This window comes from Manacus candei, unplaced genomic scaffold, assembly GCF_025592945.1.
Source record: "Manacus candei isolate 608988 ecotype Guabito, Panama unplaced genomic scaffold, ASM2559294v1 h1tg000088l, whole genome shotgun sequence".
NCBI lineage: Eukaryota > Metazoa > Chordata > Aves > Passeriformes > Pipridae > Manacus > Manacus candei.
Genome location: NW_026138136.1, coordinates 7,043,750 through 7,057,391, shown reverse-complemented (window position 1 = coordinate 7,057,391; position 13,642 = coordinate 7,043,750). Strand labels below are relative to the sequence as shown.

The window sequence follows — 13,642 nt, the reverse complement described above, 5'->3', positions numbered from 1 at the left end:
CACACCCGGTGGCTGCTCCCAGTGCCAACACTGAGAGCGTGTGCACCTTCCCCACTAAAATACAGCCCATCTACAGAATTTAGTGACCACAACATGACCAAGGACAGCAGAGAACTCTCCTTATTTTATTGTCACCTTTTCATTTCATTTTATAATAGTAGATAGTACAATAAAGTAAGTTAACAAAAAAAATCTAGTGCCAAGTTCCACTCCAAACCATGAGTGTCCATTAGAAGTCAAAAAGTGTTGCTCCAGGTTTACAGCGACATTAGAGGACTTGGTCACAGAGGATGCCACTAATTTTATGCTGTTTCCAGAGAGCAACCCGTCCCACGGCTCAAGACTCCACAGCTCCCTGAATGTTGGGTTTGGTTCATCTCACACCAGCCCGTGGGATCTGGGGAAGAAAATGGGCCAAGGGAGTGTGTAATTCAATTTCCATTTTCCTAAAAGACAAACCATTTTGCCCAGATGGCAAGTCCAAGATGTGTAAACACAGCCAGAGCGACACAGCAACTGGAGGAAGACAATGGGATAAGTGCAACTAAGGCAAAAGGGAGTAACTTCTGTTTTGACATGATCAGGGCAGGTGGCTGGGGTGAGGAAATGATTCAGTAGCAAAACAGGTATCACAGTACACCTGGACTACAGAATCATTGAGAATATAGCTTAAGCTTGCTTGAGATCTATATTTACAAATTCTAAAGAATATTTAAAATCTCTCCCTTCCCCTTTCTCCCACAACTGTAGTCTGCTGCACTTTTCAAAAGCATAGATGCTTGCTTTTACCGAAATTTAAGGCTATTATGACAAAAAAGTGTAGGACTCGTCTTCGAAAACTAAGTATAAAAGTCAATCCACTCTAGAATGTCTTAGGTAACTCTAACTCATTTTTGTATTTGGAAGACAAAAAAATTTATACTGCAAAAGTTGGTCTTCATACACATTCTTTTGTCCTAGAAATCAGACACCAGGAGTTATCACTGTAAGGTGAGTTCAGCCCAGGACACCCACTCTCTGCAGAATACAGATGTGCTGGTGGGAGAGGTTCACCATCACTCTTTTTGCCTAAAAGTACCAGATCATCAAGAGATCTGCTACAGAACATCCTAAAATTAATTCACCTTGCTTTGAGACAGGCTGAGGATGTACTCACATAAGCACACCTCGAGAAGCAGCAGCTTCTGGGAAGAAGTGCTGGGAAGATGATGTCTACCTGCAGCCTTAAGTGTTCTTGCCTGAGAGAGAAATACAAAGGAACAGCAGAAATGGACATAGTTCTAGCCATGACCACAGCTCCCAGTTCTCTTTGTGGGCACAAGAGGATTATTTTGTTTATTATACATGCACCTGTGAAAGCTCAATGCATTAGAGGACCTATAGCTGGGAGGGTGAGGATCCTTTCCATCACAGGAAAGTGGATGATTCTGCATTCCCTGAATTAGGCAAGTGTTGCTGGTGGTTTAAGAGTCAGCTGAATCTGGTCCAGAAGCAGCAACAGGCTAGGCAAGGCTTCACAAAAATGGCTACAACCAACGCTTCTTCCTCTTAACCCTAAAGTGCTAGGAAAAATGGAGCCATGACCAGACTAGTAGCCTAGGATAAAACCTCCACAGTCCTACGATACCATTTCCTAACATAGATAAGGTTCCTAGGAGTTTAGACCATGAAATCCTCCACAGATGCTGATAAGAGAATTTCATAAGTTAAAAATACAAGCTTGAAATAACTGGTTAACAACATGGCAACACAAATCTTGGTATGGTCAACCAGCATTTTAGAATAGTGACCCTTTCTAATGCAGGACTATCACTTCACTTGTCCAATGGCATTTTTCACTAAAAAGAAAATGCTCCTCCAATTACAAACATCAAAGATAATACTTTAATAATAACACTTTAGGCATTGTTTAAGTTTTATAACTTATTAGAAGTTAAGATCTTTTTACATACATTTCCTATTTTTATCTTGAAAGGACAGCTAACATTAAAACATATGGATAAGGGCTCACTACCTAAGGGCCATTTCTAAACATTCTCAGTCTGACTCATTTGGGATGAAAGAGCTTTATTTTTCCCACAGAAAGAGGCTCCTTACCAGTCACTACTTCACCAGCAGCTATGTGTATGACTGACCTACCAACCAGAAGCATCAGTGAAAAAGCAACTCCTATTACAGTTGTGTTAGCTACAGGCGACCACCTACAGTATGGTCAGAGGCTCTGACCGTAGGCTACAGCCTCTGACCAACAACTGCAAAGCTGGCTGCACCCACTCAAAGTTCCTATCTCTGGCAAAAACCTTATTTTTCACCTAACAGAGAAGGTTAAGCACGACACATATCTGACTGTGAGAATCAGTCATAACCCTCAGACAAATGGCATTGCTAAAATAAAGCTGTGTCACTTTGCAATGTGTTATAAAAATTCACTGACTGCCTTAACATACTAGAAATAATCACTGCATTTTTCCATTAAATATAGCATCGTGAATTCAGTAAAATCAGAAAAAAGTATAAAAAACCCTTTCAAAATAGCTCCTTAATTATACCTTGCTTGAACTGAACCCTTGGTATTTGAGCAGCACGAGTAATCTCATTTCATTTCCCAATATATTTTAAGACAGAACACAAATAATAAAAATACAAATAATCTATAAAAACCACAGTACCTCAGAAATCTATGTAAAAAACATACATCTGTATCAAGGAGCTCGGTAACAACTTAAAGCACCACTCAAAATTAAGTACCATACATGTTACAGTACATTCCATTTATTATGACAATTTAAGGCTAAAATAGGTACAACTCCCTTATAGTCAAGCTTTCTTATATTTATAAATGCATACAAACATTAAGTAGATACAAATGCGTAGGGTTTTTTATTGCTCTGAACTGTCTACTAGAATGTTCAGCTTTCCCAGATGTTGTCTCAGTTTGCCTTTTTCAATCAAGCTGAAGTCCTACAACTGCAACTTATGGCACTTGTACAATTATACACCTTCTTTGATTTGAGCTGTAAATAAATTCAAAGATACATCAGACAAAATTGCCCATCATCAAAAACTTCATAACTTAGTTAACTAAACATTCATCCGTAAGATACATAATTCATCACAAAGATTAGTTCTGCCATTCTTCAGGAAGGATTTTCTTTTCAAAATAATATTTCTAACCAAGCGGCAAACCAGCAAGAAATGATTGACTGGTACCAGTCTAACAGACTGGGTTTAAAAAAGAAAAAAAAAAACGGAAGCTGGATATGTGCTCCAAAACAAAGAGCAAACTTTTCTTCTTGCTCATAGAGCAATTATGTTTCCTAATTATGTAAGGCGATGCCTCATTCTGCCAATGCCAAATTCTTTGACTGTAGCTTGTCCATTTCTTGACCAATATTTCCTTCAATGGTATCACACTGGGCAAGAAAAACCTAAGAATAAGAAACAAACAAATGTCACTGGTTATGCAATTTAGCAGTGGAAGGTGCCTCTTAAGAACAGAAAGTTCCTATCCTGAATCTGAAGATGCTAACTCAATAACCACCTTCCAGCTGTTTTGATAATAGCTTATTCACAACTGCATTTACCCAGAACCCAAAAGAAACATGACATTTGATAAGGCAACAGCATGGCTGCCCATCATCACCAGTCCTGCCGCTGAAGTACTTTCATAAACAATAATGAGAAACATAAAGGTTCAGACAAGTTAGTGCTTCATTCAGTTTGGAACATGACTTTTAAGCTCCTTTCCAAAACACATACTTCAGAGGCCAAGGGGTGGGAATGACAAACCTACTCAGTCAAATCTAAAATGAGCTTTCATTAAACCAAGAGCTCTTCTATTTCTCTGGACTACAGGGCACCATTGAACCTTCATCTTTATCAGTAAGTAGCATTTAAGCCAATAAATGATTTTAGGCCAATCCTAAGGTAAGCAAGTACACTGCAGTTTCTGAGAAGATTCTTCCACTAGCTATTCAAGTCTTGCACTTGGTTTTGCTATGTCTGCACCAGACTCTAACAGTCAAACCAGATATTTCACATGATTTACATTAAAATGACACTAAGAAACCTCTTTCCCTCTAGAGCAGCAAACTGTTGTGCTAGGTGAATGTTTCTCAACCATCGCACTGTTTTCAACCAATCCAATCCCTTGAGCCATCATCAACTTACATCATTAAGGACTTGAGGGATAAAAAATCAAGGTGATAACAACTGCTGCTGCTGGCTGCAAGTGTTTTATACTTATCTCTGCATCCTAGAAGATATATGACTGCCAGCAATAGAAGGCAGTTAATAGCTCCCCCTTGCTTTCATGAATACTTAGGAGTAACAAGCATAACTTGCCACTGTTTTCTTGTTCTTGCTCTGGAAAAACAAACTGTTGTTGACTGCTCTGGTCTGCAACCCCTAAAGATTCTTCTGCAGTCCTCAAAGGGTTCATGACCTACAGTTGTAGAACACTGTGCCTATAAAAGCACATCAGTAATTCTGATCTCTGCTCAACAGAGTCTGTTTTATACTTTAACAGCAATTCTTATTCAAAGCCCCACTTATTTCTGCTGTAACTTCATCCAGGAGTGGAGGTCTAATAGCTTGCCACAAAGTTTATAGCCATCAGTCCATGCTGCTGTGGTTAGGCATAAGGAATCAAGAGCACGTTCAGAGCCCCATATAACACAGCTACTCCAGCAACCACCTTCATTCCAATTTGCATTGTCTGAACTTATCTCAGTAACTGAGTACAAATGCTTTGTCCCTAAAGCTTTAACTAAAACCATTTCTACTACAAAGTGCTTCTTCGTAGGCCCTCCTCTAAAATAGATGGCTGTTTTAAAAAGCTTGTGAAACACCAATGTGAAGTACTTAGTAAGGTTACAGTAAAAGACAGAATCTTTCAACTCCATATATGAATGCCAGGTACTTAACACAAATAATTTTTAGGAGTCTAACCTGGGAATAAAGCAAAACAAATAAAACCAGTAATACAAGTAGCATTAGCATTCATTTATGTAAATTTGACTGGAGGGGGCTGAATTCCAGTATTTATTAACAAACCTTCAGTTCAAAGTCTCTAAGCAAACAATGCCTAGGAATTTATAAGCATCATAAAAAAGCAAAGCAACTTAACCCCTCGCCCCCAGCTGCTCTTCTGTACAGATCTTATTTTAAAGACCTACTCTCCATACAAAGTTGGTACATTGCAATAGAAGCTAAATTTTCCAAAGAACATCTCTGGCAAGGTCAGGAGTAGATCAGCAGGGGTTACAGCTGACTGCATCCTTGTGCCCAGACCTCAGTCATTACTCCAATCCACCAGGATGCCAAAAAGAAGGAATGATCAATCCTGTTTTCCTTACTAGTTATACTTTATAAGAATTATTTAACATTATCACACAGCAAAAAGGCCAACCACTAATGTAAATGGCAAGCATTTACAACCAGCACGAGCAATGAAAATCTGTATTGTTGTATGCTGTTTTATAAAGTATTAAATACCTCTCAAAGGGAGGTCATAAAAAATATCAATGTCAGAACAAACACTGAGAAAATCTAAACAGCTCATTTTCACAAACTCTTGTGTACAAGTGCCCAGCATTAATGGGAAAAAAAACAGGAAATAAACCGCCACCAAAAACAAACCAAGAAAACTCACCTGAACCCTCTTCACTAACCCCTTCTTTTTGAGTTTGCAATCACTGAAATTCTCTGGCAGATTCTGCAGTAAAATAAACAAACAAGCTGATGAAGCTTAATGGTGAAATTAACATATTAGCAAAAACTGAAATTATCAAAGAATCCCCTGAACAGGCATCCTGAATGTCATGCCTGCTTAGTGAGGATGATTACACAAGAAAGAATTGATAAGAAAAAGTAATAAAAAAAGTCAGGGATGAGGCATGCTGACTGCAAAAAAACAGAGTTAGAAAATTTACCACTTGTCTTTAGGTAGCATACAGAAATAAGCTACATAATACATTAACTCAATCATTTGCCATCATTAGAATGTATCATCAGTAATGCAGACATTGCCAGTCTGTTAGAGCTGTATATCTGATCATCTCTGCAATGTACTCACGGAAGGCAACAGATGTGAGGTGTTACACGCTGTCAGCTTTTAATTTAATTAAAATGGCATAATTTTCTGTACTCCTACCACCCAATATATATTCATGTATTTCTTCCTGGCAAATGTTACGTCTTTTGTCCTTTTCGAGCTATGTGAAAGTGGAGTGTTGCTGGGGAATGGTGCTCAGGTTTATGATTTTTTTTAACAGTTAAAATACCCGTACAGATAATTATCATTATATAATGTTTATGTAAACATGTTTAGAAACATTGTGCTCTCACTGTTGAAAATACATACAGTTCTTGAATTTTCTCATTAGTACACCTTTTATTTTCTAATCTAACTCCAGATCAAGAATAGAAGTTTCTTTATAGTACTGTTTCATTTCAGCAAAAATGTGAGCCCCTCTGCAAGGTTTAGAGACATAAACTTTTGTAACAATCAAAAACAAAAAAAAAAGGTGCTCTTTTATTGTTCAGACAAATGGTTTCTAATCCTCCTGTTTGTTGGCCGTGCCACATGCGTTGTTGTGAGGCACTTCAGCTGGGCTGTCAGCTGTATCACCTTCCTAGAGGAATACTTCTTAAAGCCTTTGAGGTATTTCATTGGTGTTTCCCTCTTGGTTCCTAAGAGCAGGGTGTCTGGAGTAGAAAGCTACAACTTAGTTTTCACTACTGAAACTTGGTGGGACGAATCCATGACTGGAGTCATGAGATGGCATTGCAGGGAGGCTGGACAGCAGCAGGTAACATATTCAACTGTGGAGACCCGTGAGGGGGTCTCTCATGCTGTTGGTGTGTGTCCCTGAATCTTTCCTGGGGTGCCGACAGACTAATTAAAGGTGTGGAGACCCAGGAGGGGGTCTTTCTGTCTGCATGTAACCCTGAACAGGTTAGCTGAACCGCCCTCCAATCCACACTGCTCAGTGAAGGGTCCCCATAACAGGACACTGCAGACACATTGGTTGGGCAAAGAGTCTTGGCTCACCTGGGGCAATGACAGATTAATCAAAGGGTTTGAGAAAATCTTCCCTTTCATGTGGTGATGCTCCTTGAGCTTTAGAAAAATTGTCCTCTGAAGCTTTAAGTTTATGTTTATGATCCATGCTAAGGGATTGAAGGATTATACTAGGGAAAGCTTATCAAATGCTTATTGATCCAGACAAATTCAAAAGTTTAATAGTAAGTTCTCATCTTATTGTATGTGGCAAAACTTCCCAGAAGTCTGGCAAATATTTGCTACAGGCACAATGATGGTTTTTCAGAATACTTCTTTCTTTTAATCCTTTAAATGTTAATTTGGTATAGATTTACCAGATGACAAGTATAGCAGGGACAAGGAGAAGTTAAGTTTCATCAGAACAGCACCGTAATTTAAGTTCTAAAGAAGAACTATAACTCAAAAACATCCTCAAGAAAGGAGGATGGGCCACCAGAGCATAATTATGAGTCAGTAACACTATCAATGTCCTCACTCCTGATACATGCAATTTGACAGATTTGTCATGAACTTATGTAAACAAAATCAGTGACTGGTATTTAAGAAGAGACAGCTTTTTTTTCAATTCTTAGAACAACCTGTTCTCTGCAATATTGTCCTTCTAGATTACAAATCTGCCATTTAATAAAAAAAACATATTCTTAACAGCAAATTTCTGTTGGGATTTTACCCTCTTCTGTGGTTAGTTAGTTACTTACAATGGCATCAATCTGTTCCAGGGTTTTCATGAACTGCTCTGCAGTTCCTTTTATCCTCTTGTCCAGCTGTTTTAGTGCTTCTGCTTGGAGCTCCTTTGCTAAAAATCCCTGAGGAAGGAAAACCAAAATTATCCCATACCCTACAGAATACTCATCTTCGAAGATCTGCCAATCCACAACAACAGAAAACACCATTTACTATTTGTGTAGTTTCAAGCATGGTAGGGACTCCAGTCTCAATCTGTATTCTATCAATCCTTGACATGGTAAATGTAAGATCTGCTAGGTTTACTTAAAAGATAAACAAGTAACAGATATTCTCCTTTGGACTTTAAGTGAATTCTTTAATGTTTTTCCAGATATAAAGAATATAATTTATCCCACATGAAACAAAATTTACCTTTTTCCAAAAAGTGCCATGTCTCTATTTTGCAAACTCATAAATGGCATTTGAAGTTCACTAAGAATTATACAGGACCCTTGGACAGTTAGGAGGGACAGCCTATTACTGACTACTCAAAACCTTTAAACTGTTTTGGTTTGGGTTTTTTTAATACATATACCTACAAAATTGTTTTGCAAAGATATAAAGTGATACAAAACTGGCATACCTTCTGGATACTTGTGAACTCTTTATTAACTTCCTCTAACTTATTAGCTATTTGCTCCACTGACTTCTCCAAATCTTTTAACTTCTTTAATTCAGCCTCTTCTTCTGGACTATTCTGTGTATTCAAAAGTACAACATTCACAACTATGGAACAAGTGGATACACAATGCAGCTAAAAAGCAGCAGCAGTGGCGACACAGACATAAAGGCTTCTGTTGGTTTACATACTACACTGTGGCTATTCTTTTCATATTTGAGAATATGTAAATTCTCATGAATAAGCTTCTTCCAAAGCTTAATTACAAATATTAGAAGAGTAAGGTATATAAACACACTAAATGAAATTAAATTGAAGGGAAAAAGGAAAAGTGCAAACTTTTTTTTTCTTATTGTTAACTTAGCATTTTTAAAGTAGAGGTAGCATTTACATCACAAGATTATTACCTTGTCCTCTACTTGGCAAAGCCAGCCACAAGTCCTTTCACCAGAAATAACCCAGCAGACTCAGTAGCTACAGTTGGGGGAGGTTTTTATTAAACCAGAAAAAAAAAGATGAGCAGATAAGGTCATGGTTCACAGAAGGTTCATGAGCACTGACAATAGATTACGCAAAGTCTTGTCAATAACGTAAAGCAGAAGCCAGTCAATAATGTAATTTCAGAAATGTACAAACTGCAGTTATTTGCAGGGTAACATGAGATTGAATTCAATTTTGTGGATAGGTATACAAAATTAGGTTAATGCTGTAACCTGTTTCTGTGTTCAGCATCTGACTTACTGACAAAAATTACAATAATTTAAGGAAAAAAAAGGTCCAAAGGCAACACTTACCCTTTTCCCAATCAACATGACTTTGCAACCATTTTTAACGCCAAGTGCTGATAATGGTTGTTCCAGTTCTTTCAGAGACTTTCCTAAATGAAAAACAAGAGAGAAAAAAACCAGCTAAAGTATGGTTAGTGGCATAAGAATGTCTTTTTAAAGATATTCAAAACATTGACACTTGAAAGCGACTAAGATGAAATGTTATCATCTATAAGAAATGTTGCAGATTTATAAGTTACCTTTGTATATCAGTTTCTGAAAGGGAACTGGAACTCCAGTGACTTGTTCAATAAGTACAGCCATGTCTTGTAGTGTAGGTTCACCGTCTTCTTGTTGAGAAGCAACCTGAATACTGTGTTTTTCGTTGCCTAACAGAAAAACAGAGTAACAGTAATACCTAGAAATACCTAGGAAACATTACAGAAAATCCATTTCTAATATTTATTTCCATTAATGCAAAAAGTTCTCAAACCACTGATTCTCATGTAAAATCATAATTTTCAGTCTTTCCTCTTGGAGTGACTGACCTGAGTTGAAAGTTTTGGTTTACACTGTAATAATCTGAAGAGTTCGATTGGGTGTATTTTACTGGCATAATGCTCCTGCTAAATATTACTCCCTATCTCTTTTTTAAGAGTACAGATAGTGTCCAGACATTCCACAAGCTGAAGCATGAAAGCCCACACCTTCCTGATGTATCCCATTTCCCACTTGTAGGAACTTTTAATAGCATGAGTCTTGGTATCTGAGACAATTTATCAGTTCCTTTGCTCCCCACTCCCCATACGTGAGAAACAAGCAATCAGTGTCTACCCTGTGTTGCCTCCACACCAATTAGACAGAATTCTCACAGTCCAAAAACTACTTCTCCCCATAATACTACTGATAAGTAGCCTTAACCACTTTGAGAAGTCCCAGTTTATCTGTCACAATCCACTTATGGAGCATCCTATTCAGACTCCCTAAGATTACTAGCATGCAGTAAAGAGGAAGTTCTTAGGAAAAAAGGAGTATGCCTATTAATCTCTGCTTTGCAACAGACCCTTTCTATAACCCTCTGTTCCCATGCATTTAAGATCTGTCAATCTGAAAGCACCCACAGGAATCAACCATCACTGGCTGCATGGGAAATCAAGACAGGCATTTTTTACTCTGCAGGAAGAGAAAAGTCCTGAGCAAATACCAGAAATAAAACTATTCTCATGCCACTAATTTTAAGTGCATGTATCTTTGATAAAGAAGATTAATATTAATATTGATATTAAAATACTCCAGCCTCCCACAGTCACATGAAAAGTGACACTGTGGCCTCAAAAACTTTAAAGCTCTAACAATACTTGTTAATTCTAAGACATTTTTAAGCTTAAAATTACATTACGCCCCCCTCACTGAAGCATTTTCCATAAACAGAACTTCCCAATTTGTTGTGGAAAAAAAAATCCCACAAAGCACAATCTCAATATATTTCAAACACTTGTTTTGATATACAACTGCTTTGCATAAGGGCTCTGCCTATGAGCAGTTGAGAAAAAAAAACAAAAACAAGCATTAACTGAGGAAAAGAACAGATGAAGCCTGTCTAACTAGAGAACCAATTTAATTAGAAATTATAAGTACCACTTTAGGCAGACTATAAAAAAAAAAATTACTGTAAATTCACAACAGAGGTCCTCAGTGGAGCAGAGATCCACCTGCAGCCTGTGGAGGAGACACACACCAGAGCAGGTGAATGCCCTAAGAAGGCTATGGCCACTTTGGGAAGCCTGCACTGGCAGGACCTGTGGCCCTCTGAAGAGAGGAGCCCACGCTGGAGCTGATTTGCTGGCAAGGCTTGTGACCCTGTGGGGAACCCACACTGGAGCAGCCTGTTCCTGAAGGACTGCAATCAATGGGAGGGACCCATACGCTGGAGCAAGGGAAGAGTGTGAGGAAGAAGCAGCAGCAGAGACAGAGTGTGATGAACTGACCACAGCCTCCCTTCCCCTGCACTGCTCAGGGGGTAGGAGTTAAAGAATTTGGGACGAAAGCGAAGCCCAAGAAGGAGGGAGGGGTGGCGGAAGGTGAGTTTTTCTCTTTTAGTTCTCATTATTGTACTCTGATTTGAATGTTAATAAACTACGTTTCCCCGAGTCGAGTCTGTTTTGTCCGTGACAGTACCTGGTAAGTGATATCCCCCTGCCTTTATCTCAGCCCACCAGCCTTTCCTTCTATTTTCTCTCCCCTGCCCGGCTGAGGAGGGGAGTGACAGAGTGGCTTTGGTGGGCACCCGGCGTCCAGCCAGGGTCAACCCTCCATACTTGCAGATTGTGAAGTGATGCATGTGGGTCTACTGCTGTTCTGTTTCTCAACCCTAATTTGCATCTTTCCCCACTTTCACTCATGCATGCAAAACTTTACTAAAAACATTTGTGCAAAGTGTTAAATCAGCATCTGACAGCAGCAGGTGTAAATCAGCCAGCTGAAGCCCAAGGTGAACAATGGCTTCTATTTGCTATTTATTAATGACAAAGTAATTACCAGGTAAGAAAAAATAGGAAAGATGAAAACATTCTCACATAAGATGACTGATGGCAAAGAGCAAGATGTTGGAATTATAAATATGTCAATATCTCGAAGTTATTGACATCTTTGCAAATGAAAACCCCTCAGACCAAATGGAGCTCTCCGAAGACATCAACGAGCACATGAATCATGACAATTCAAACATATTATTCCACAAAGTTCCTCACCAAAGACTCTTAAATAAAACTACCAGGTGATAAAGAAAACATTTTAACAAAATAATGTAACAATTTGAAAACACGAATGAGCAAGCAGAAATAAACTCTAAAGATGGAAAGAAAATCACCAGCACGGTGCAAAAGGAACACAGGCTGAATTTATTATTCAATAATTTAAAAAAATCTAGTCAAAAAATTAACAAGTTTTGCTAACAAAAATGAGCAGAATACCTTGCTGATTTAATACCTTACTATCCTCCTCAGTCCTCCTTCTGTCTCACTTCACCAAAATTTAACCATGGTATTTCCATACTGTGGAGTCAGGGCTATTCTCACCTCTTCACACTACCTTTTTATATTTTTTTGCAGATATAAGACCATCTTCCCTTCCACCTCCTTCTCCCTCCTCATATTTCTTTTTTTGAGGGAAAAAACCTCAACTGTGTAAGCTGGCCTTTGAGTGACCCATTCCACCAGCTCAGCACCCATCTGTCATACTGAAGAAACCACACTCTCTGTTGCAGTCTTGCAGCACACTAGCTGCAAACATCCAAGTATTTTTCAACAAAGAAGAAGAAAACCTATCAGGTAGCACCTGCCTTTAACATGCAGTGCTGACTTCAGCAATATATTGCATCTAAATGAAGATTACTACCGAACAATAGGATCACAGAATGGGTCAGGCTGGAAGGGACCACAGTGGGTCAGCTGGTCCAACCTCCCTGCTCCAGCAGGGCCATCCTAGAGCAGATGGGACAGGATTGTGTCCAGATGACTTCTGAATATCTTCAGAAAAGACCACTGCACAGCCTCTCTGGGCAATCTGTTCCAGTCCTCAGTCACACTCACAGTAAAGAAGTTCTTCCTCGTATGCAGGTGGAACTTCCTGTGCATCAGTTTCTGCCCACTGCCTCTTGTCCTATTGCCTGGCACCACCGAGAAGAGCCCGGATCCATCCTGCTGGCATCCCGCCTTTACACATTCATACACATTGACAAGGTCCCCTCTCAGTTGTCTCTTCTCGGGGCCGAACAGGCCCAGCTCCCTCAGCTTTTCCCCGTAAGAGAGATGCTCCAGCTCCTCGATCATCCCCGTTGCCCCCCACCGATCCCAGCTCTGCGCTCCCTGGCAAAGGCCGCCCTGTCCCCTGCTCCCACTATCCCCCCTCACGGCAGGTCTACGCCTGCGATCCAGCCGGAGAGAGACACTTGGAATCGGTGGCCAGCAAGGAGCGAAACCTTATGGCAGCAGTGGGGATGGAGAGCGGGCCGAGCGGGGCCGAGCCGGCCCCGGCCGCTCCCCGCTCCCCGGGGCAGCCGCGGCCCGCCCGCCCCGCCCTGCACACCGAAACAGCCGGACGGAGCCCCCGCCGCCGCAGCCGAGCCCCCCGGCCGCTCCCCTGTCCCGGGGCTCTTACTGTAAGTGACGGTGACGGTCACCGGCGCTCCGGGCGCCGCCATCTCACCCCGGCACAGGGAAGCGTCTGCGGCACCTCCCGGGGCGCGCCCGTAGCACGTCACTTCCGCACCAGGAAAACGGGAATGCCGCCTTCCCGGGGCGCAGTTATTGCTTTCTCCCCACCACAAGCAGCAAGGGCACGGCCGGGGCAACCCGGCCGTAAACGGGACGGGTTTTTTTGCCACCCTAGATGCTTCTGGGATCAGATCCAGACCCCGCCTCTGGCAAATCCTGTGCTTGTGCCACACACTGCGCTGATAACCTG

General features: G+C 40.4%; 2 protein-coding genes across 3 annotated transcripts in view; one reads left to right on the top strand and one right to left on the bottom strand.

Moving 5' to 3' along the window:
• Window positions 1-13,642, top strand: part of LOC127482463 (uncharacterized) — a 225,693-nt gene that overhangs the window by 24,850 nt on the left and 187,201 nt on the right. The window lies entirely within an intron of this gene.
• On the bottom strand, window positions 2,741-13,589 carry BAG1 (BAG cochaperone 1). Of its 2 annotated transcripts, XM_051812829.1 has the most exons (7): window positions 13,337-13,589; window positions 9,439-9,567; window positions 9,206-9,288; window positions 8,376-8,489; window positions 7,765-7,872; window positions 5,654-5,716; window positions 2,741-3,428 (listed from the first exon to the last, which is right to left on the bottom strand). In XM_051812829.1, the coding sequence occupies exons 1-7, from the start codon at window positions 13,377-13,379 to the stop codon at window positions 3,339-3,341; spliced, it is 630 nt and encodes a 209-aa protein (XP_051668789.1). In that variant the 5' UTR covers window positions 13,380-13,589; the 3' UTR covers window positions 2,741-3,338. The 2 variants fall into 2 exon arrangements, with proteins under 2 accessions (XP_051668789.1, XP_051668790.1); XM_051812830.1 differs by lacking the exon at window positions 8,376-8,489.

Bases quoted from the DNA above. Each gene is read 5' to 3' on its own strand.
- BAG1 (XM_051812829.1), bottom strand. From the start codon at position 13,379: ATGGCGGCGCCCGGAGCGCCGGTGACCGTCACCGTCACTTACA. The intron at 7,873-8,375 runs GTATGCCAGTTT...TTCCTTCCTCAG, and splicing joins AGTTCACAAGTATCCAGAAG to GGATTTTTAGCAAAGGAGCT. The intron at 5,717-7,764 runs GTAAGTAACTAA...ATTTTACTGCAG, and splicing joins TGGAACAGATTGATGCCATT to AATCTGCCAGAGAATTTCAG.